This window comes from Bos javanicus, chromosome 10, assembly GCF_032452875.1.
Source record: "Bos javanicus breed banteng chromosome 10, ARS-OSU_banteng_1.0, whole genome shotgun sequence".
NCBI classification, from domain to species: domain Eukaryota; kingdom Metazoa; phylum Chordata; class Mammalia; order Artiodactyla; family Bovidae; genus Bos; species Bos javanicus.
The window spans coordinates 26,810,293-26,816,417 of NC_083877.1; the positions used below are offsets into that span (position 1 = coordinate 26,810,293).

The window sequence follows — 6,125 nt, forward strand, 5'->3', positions numbered from 1 at the left end:
CAGGTAGATGTGTCAACATGCTGATTAACAGATGTGGAAATATTCTTTGGAGAAAAGTTAATGACCATCCAGAAATTTAAAAAAAGAAATTTAATGGACTAGTTTAACAGCAGATCAGAGAGCAGATAAAAAATATATTAACTCGAGACTACATCAGAAGAATAAGGAATGCATTCTGAATAGATAAAAAAGAGAAAAATGAAAGAGAAGTTAAAGTGGAAGTCCAATATTAGTTTGACAAATGAAAAAGATGAGAGAAGCAGACACAAGCAAATATTTAAAGACAAAATGTTTGAAACTTTTTATAGATTTGGTCAAGCACAAAAATCTACAGTCTCAAAGAGCAAGCCCAACACATTACAAACAGTATAAATAAGAATAGATTCATAGTTATATGAGTTTTATGTAAGCAACAGAAAACTAAAGACAAAAATATTGCTTGAAAAGAAACAAGAGAAAAAAATTGATTGATTACATCTCCAGAAGTAGGACTTATGCAGAAAGTTGATTGCTCAATATCTACAGTGAAAACCATATGTGGAATTATATCTTGAATATTCTGGGAGAGAAACTGCCAAATCAGAACTGCATCAGCAGGAACAACATCCATGGAGGATCAGTGTTAAACAAAGACACGTTAAATAAAAGCAGTGTGGAGAAACATGTGAGGTGTGCCCTTCCTAACTCTAATAAATATCCAGACTTTGTGTTTTACTTCTTTAGACATAATTTTTAAACAATCTATATCTGAGAGTTCTTTTATAAACCATGTGTGATAAGCCCAGTGTCTGAAGTCTGGGTGTCTGTCTCTTGTGTCTGAGCTTTTTGTTGGCTCTAATTTGTGACACTTTGTTATATTGAATTTTGTGGTAAGAAAAATAACAGCACCAAAGATGTCAGGGGCCTAATCCTCAGACTAACATATTCCAAACCTGTGAATCTGCTATTTCACCTGGTGAAATGGACTTTGATGTACTAAGATAAGGAGTTTCAGCTGGGAAAACTTTCAGTTTCCAGGTGGCCCCATTCAAGGTGTATCCTTGTGTCCTTAAGAGCCTTGAACCTTTCCTGGTTTCAGGAACCAGAAAGATGGTAGGTGTGAGACAAGGCTTGATTTAGTGTTACAGGCTTTGAAGATTCTTGCCAAAGCCCCCAGAAAGAACTATAGCCCTGCCAACACTGATTTTTATCACAGCAAGACTTTGTTAGACTTCTGACCTATAGAATTATAAACATAATAAATTTATTTGTTAAGCCACTGAGTTGGTGGTCATTTGTTGCATTACTGTAGCAGTACAAAAGTATTACAACCAAAAAAATTTTTTAAGTAATGCAGTTGTCTTTGGCATTGTCTGCTCATTGTCCTTGAAAAAGATGTTTGTGTGGATTCTGTGAGACCCAGGAGGAAAATCCCTTCCTCATCCAGGGTTTGGGCTTGTGGCTATCAGGCACCAGAGGACACTATTTGTTAAGGATATCCCTAAATGAAAGCAAAGTCTGAGATTCCTGATATGTAAACTAAGGCCGCCACATTCGTGAAGGCCTCTCTGTAACCCCAGCTTCTCAAGGCCTTTTTTTTTTTCTTTCCATCTACTTATTACCAAGGCAACCTTCCCTACATACAGTTCCCTAGAATTGGAGTGAGAAGCATGTTTAGTTCTGATTTTTCTATTTTTATACATTATATATATTATAGAATGGCTATTTGATAACAGTTTGATAGGGTGTTTAACTACCCTTAGACGATGTTAAGGCATATTTTTATTTTCACCTCTTTAAGAAACAAAAAGGAATTTTTGTGACTATAGGCATTCATAAAATGTGTGCTTATTCCTATCTGCTGAGATGTTTGTGTATGACAAAAATCCTCAAGTATCGTTTTGTTGACAATTGTAAGTAATATAGGTTGTTGAGACTCTACTAGATACATAGGTGGCAAGGAAATACAAATGTATATGCAAGACAATAGATATGTTTTTACTTATTAAGAGCAAAGAAGAGTAATTTGTTTAAAAACATAAATGGCTAGTTCATTTCAGTTCAGTTCAGTCGCTCAGTCGTGTCCAACTCTTTGCAACCCCATGAACTGCAGCACACCAGGCCTCCCTGTCCATCACCAACTCCCGGAGTCCACCCAAACCCATGTCCATTGAATTGGTGATGCCATCCAAGCATCTCATCCTCTGTTGTCCCCTTCTCTTCCTGCCCTCAATCTTTCCCAGCGTCGGGGTCTTTTCCAATGAGTCAGCTCTTCTCATCAGGTGGCCAAAGTATTGGAGTTTCAGCTTCAACATCAGTCCTTCCAATGAACACCCAGGACTGATCTCCTTATGCTGGATATATATAAAATAAAAATGATAAAACATAAAATTTGAGATGAGACAGAACAATTTAGAAGTTTGAAGGGAAGTATATTACTCACTTTAGTTCAAAGTAACTGCAATAATTTTTTCTAAATAAATATTATTTTGGGTTAATTTTCTATCTCTGTTCATTGCAAACCTAAAAATGGTGGAATGTCAACTATGCTTATGGGAAATAATTCTTAGGATAAAACTGACTTAGAAATTTTTATCTAGATTAAGAAGATAATGAATGGCCTATTAAAAAGCCATAGATGAGGCTGATGAGAAGACATAGATTTGGGCATTCTGGAGAGCAATGACTCTAATGACTGGGTATGTTTCTTTCAGGGACCCTGGAGCTATGCTGATGCAGTTGGATGGGTGATATTGACCTCAACAATGCCTGAATAATCTAACTCAGTGTGGGTCCTACTCTCACCTGCGTATATCTCTTCTTTTCCCTTGAACTGTCACTTTGCAGTGGGAGGGAAAAAAAATCTAAAAACCTGTCTGCCATGAGAACTCCTTCTGCAAGAGAGAAATGTCTGATATTATCCTGCTGGTATGCTTTATTTCTTATTCTTATCCTAAAGTGAAATCCAAGTATAAGTGTTACCTTTTAATGTCATGTTAAAATGTTATTTAACAAGCCTACTTAAGGCTCATCTAACTCTAGAAGGATGTAATTTTAACCTAGTATTTGCTATTTATGGGATTTCAGATGTGTACAATTATATAGTTAGATATAATAGAAAACTGCTAAACTGTGTCAATTTTCTTGTTAGTGTGGGGGAAAAAAATCCCAAATGTTAAGGTTGTGTTTTCCTTTAGGGCATTAACTGGTTTATATATTTAGAAATTTTATTTTAGTGTTCTTTTTTATACTGTGATTATACAGTCATTATTTATATTGTTTTTTGAATTGGCTTTGTCATCCTACCATCCCTCATTAAAGAATTAAATACAATTTTGACATGTGTTCATCATCTATTTCAGAATTATGTTTTTTAAATTTATTTTTTATTGAAGGATAATTGTTTTACAGAATTTTGTTGTTTTCTTTCAAACTTCAACATGAATCAGCCATATCAGAATTATGTTTTATAACATAAAAAATTTTACTTTGACAGCAACACAGTCAGTTACTAAAGATAGCATCTTTGTTTTCTGGATAAGATCCATACATAGGCAGTTAGAGAAGATGCTTGAAGTATCATCAAGAGACTTGTGCTGTATTAAGACTGTAACACCCTGAAGGAAGTGTTCCTGCTTGTACAGCTTCCTATGGTAACTTGGCATTTATCATTCAGCCTAACCCACTCCAGGAAGCATGGTTGGGAAACCACTGAGAATTGTTTTACTCAGATAACAGACTGACATATGGAAAATTGGTAGCGCACGTAGTGTCAAATTAATCAATACGAAATAGGTAAATGGGAGGGCTGTGTTGTACAATAAGGTCTGACTGTTTCAGAACCTTCAGAGCCCAAGGTCAGCTTTCCAGCAAGAACTGACATGCAGACAACTCAAACAACAGCAGCCCAGGGAATCCCAGGACTCATTAGGCTGAATGGTGGCATAAGGACCATAAAAGCGTCAGATACAGACAAAGCCCTAGGGAGAGGGGATCTCTCCAGTCCTTACAGCCAGCCCTCAATTAAGGCTTGACTCATAAGAACACCATGAGGGCACAGACAGGGCAACTTTGATGGTCATCTGAGAATTTCTCATTTTGCTAGCCTGAGACTATGAAGAAGGAGCTGGTGGAATGAAGAGCAGGGTAAAATGTTCTTTCTTTGAAACTGCATAGTTCCTGATATTCAATGATGTAAGTTTCTCAGATCTCCAGTCTCCTCCCTTATACCTCTTTCTGACTCTGAAATCCTTTTTATACCTCCTGTTGTTCATACTCTTTTTTTCTATATACTGACATTTATAAATCTTAAATTTAAGAAATAATTTGAGTCTTGTTCTTGTTTTATGCACTTAGAAGCATTTACAGAACAATGAAATTCCCACAGCATCAGGGAATTCTAGGGATGGTAGTATTTTGGAAGCTGGCTACAAGATTTGGATAAGACAGGATCAAATTTACATAACAGAAGGCACTGGATTCATGGGGGCTTCCCTGGAAGCTCAACAATAAAGAATTCATTTGCCAATGTAGGAGATGCAGGTTCAATCCCTGGGGTGGGAAGATGCCCTGAAGAAGGAAATGGTAACCCACTACGGTGGGTTCGTCAACTGGGAAATCCCATGGATGGAGGAAGCTGGCAGGCTACAGTCCATGGGGTCACAAAAGAGTCGGACACTACTTAGTGGTAATACAACGATAGCTGGATTCATGGCAATACTGTCCTGAGCCTACCTAATTCTAATATAACCCATCTGGATCCTAATTCCCATTTCTTCCATTATTTCAGTCTCCTCTTTCTTCTTCTTCTTCTTTTTTTTTTTTTTGCCTTTTGTCTAGCTTAAATCTCTCTTATTCTAATTTAATTCATCTTTCTTAGGTCACTTGGTATTCTTGACCTGATGAAAAAAGAAAATGATTCTAAGGTGACAGAATTTGTTCTTCTGGGTCTATCATCATCCTTGGAGCTGCAGCTATTTCTCTTCTTAATATTTCTGTTGTTTTACATGGCCATTGTCCTGGGAAACCTCTTGATAGTGGTAACAGTGCGAGCTGATACTCACCTGCTCCAATCACCTATGTACTATTTTTTGGGCCACCTGTCCTTCATTGACCTATGCCTGAGCTGTGTTACTGTGCCCAAGATGTTAGGAGATTTCCTACAGGAGGACAAGATCATCTCTTTTTCCAGATGCCTGGCCCAGATCTGCTTCCTGCACTTTCTGGGGGCCAGTGAGATGTTTCTGCTGACAGCCATGGCTTATGATAGGTATGTTGCCATATGTAATCCTTTGCAGTACCTGACAGTCATGAACCGCCAGCTCTGCTTTCAGATGGTTTTTGCCTGTTGGTGTGGGGGTTTTGTCCATTCTATCACACAGGTCACACTGGTCATTCAGCTGCCTTTCTGTGGGCCCAATAAACTGGACAACTTCTACTGTGACGTCCCACAGGTCATCAAGCTTGCCTGCACAGACACATATGTAGTAGAAGTGCTGATGGTCTCGAACAGTGGTCTATTGTCTCTTGTCTGTTTCTTGGTTTTGCTCTTCTCTTATGCTGTCATCCTGGTCACCCTGAGAACTCGCTTCCGCCAGGGCCAGAACAGGGCACTCTCTACCTGTGCCTCCCACCTAACAGTGGTCAGTCTGATCTTTGTGCCGTGTGTATTCATCTACCTGAGACCTTTCTGCAGCTTCTCTGTGGACAAAGTTTTCTCTGTCTTCTACACAGTGATCACACCTATGTTGAACCCCCTCATTTATACTCTCAGAAACACTGATATGAAGACAGCTATGAAGAAGCTGAGAAAAAAACATGTGACAGCCTGCTGCCATGTCCAAGAATGAACAGGAAGAGGTGATTTAGAAAATGTATTCTTTCTTAACACTCTTAACTCATCCTATACCTGAGTACATGCATGAGAAGAAATTTGGTGACTTTGGTATAAAAAAGAAGGCAGTATAAAAATTATAATGCATTGTTCTTGAATATAGCTGGGAGGCATAGGTGACTATCAGGTGTCAAATATTAAGCAAGGACCTCAGTAGTGTTTACTGGCCCACAAATGATAAGAAGAATTGAGTACTAAGGTCAAAGGGACACGTTGAAAGATCAGCTCTTCTAGCCTTTTGCCTATAAGTGGT

The 6,125-nt window shown here is 38.1% G+C and overlaps 1 protein-coding gene across 1 annotated transcript; it reads left to right on the forward strand.

The window, feature by feature from the left end:
• The first annotated feature begins 4,865 nt into the window (after positions 1-4,865).
• On the forward strand, positions 4,866-5,828 carry LOC133255192 (olfactory receptor 4Q3). The gene has a single exon (XM_061429741.1). The coding sequence runs from the start codon at positions 4,881-4,883 to the stop codon at positions 5,826-5,828; it is 948 nt and encodes a 315-aa protein (XP_061285725.1). The 5' UTR covers positions 4,866-4,880.
• Positions 5,829-6,125: the final 297 nt, after the last annotated feature.

Bases quoted from the DNA above. Each gene is read 5' to 3' on its own strand.
- LOC133255192 (XM_061429741.1), top strand. From the start codon at position 4,881: ATGAAAAAAGAAAATGATTCTAAGGTGACAGAATTTGTTCTTCTGGGT.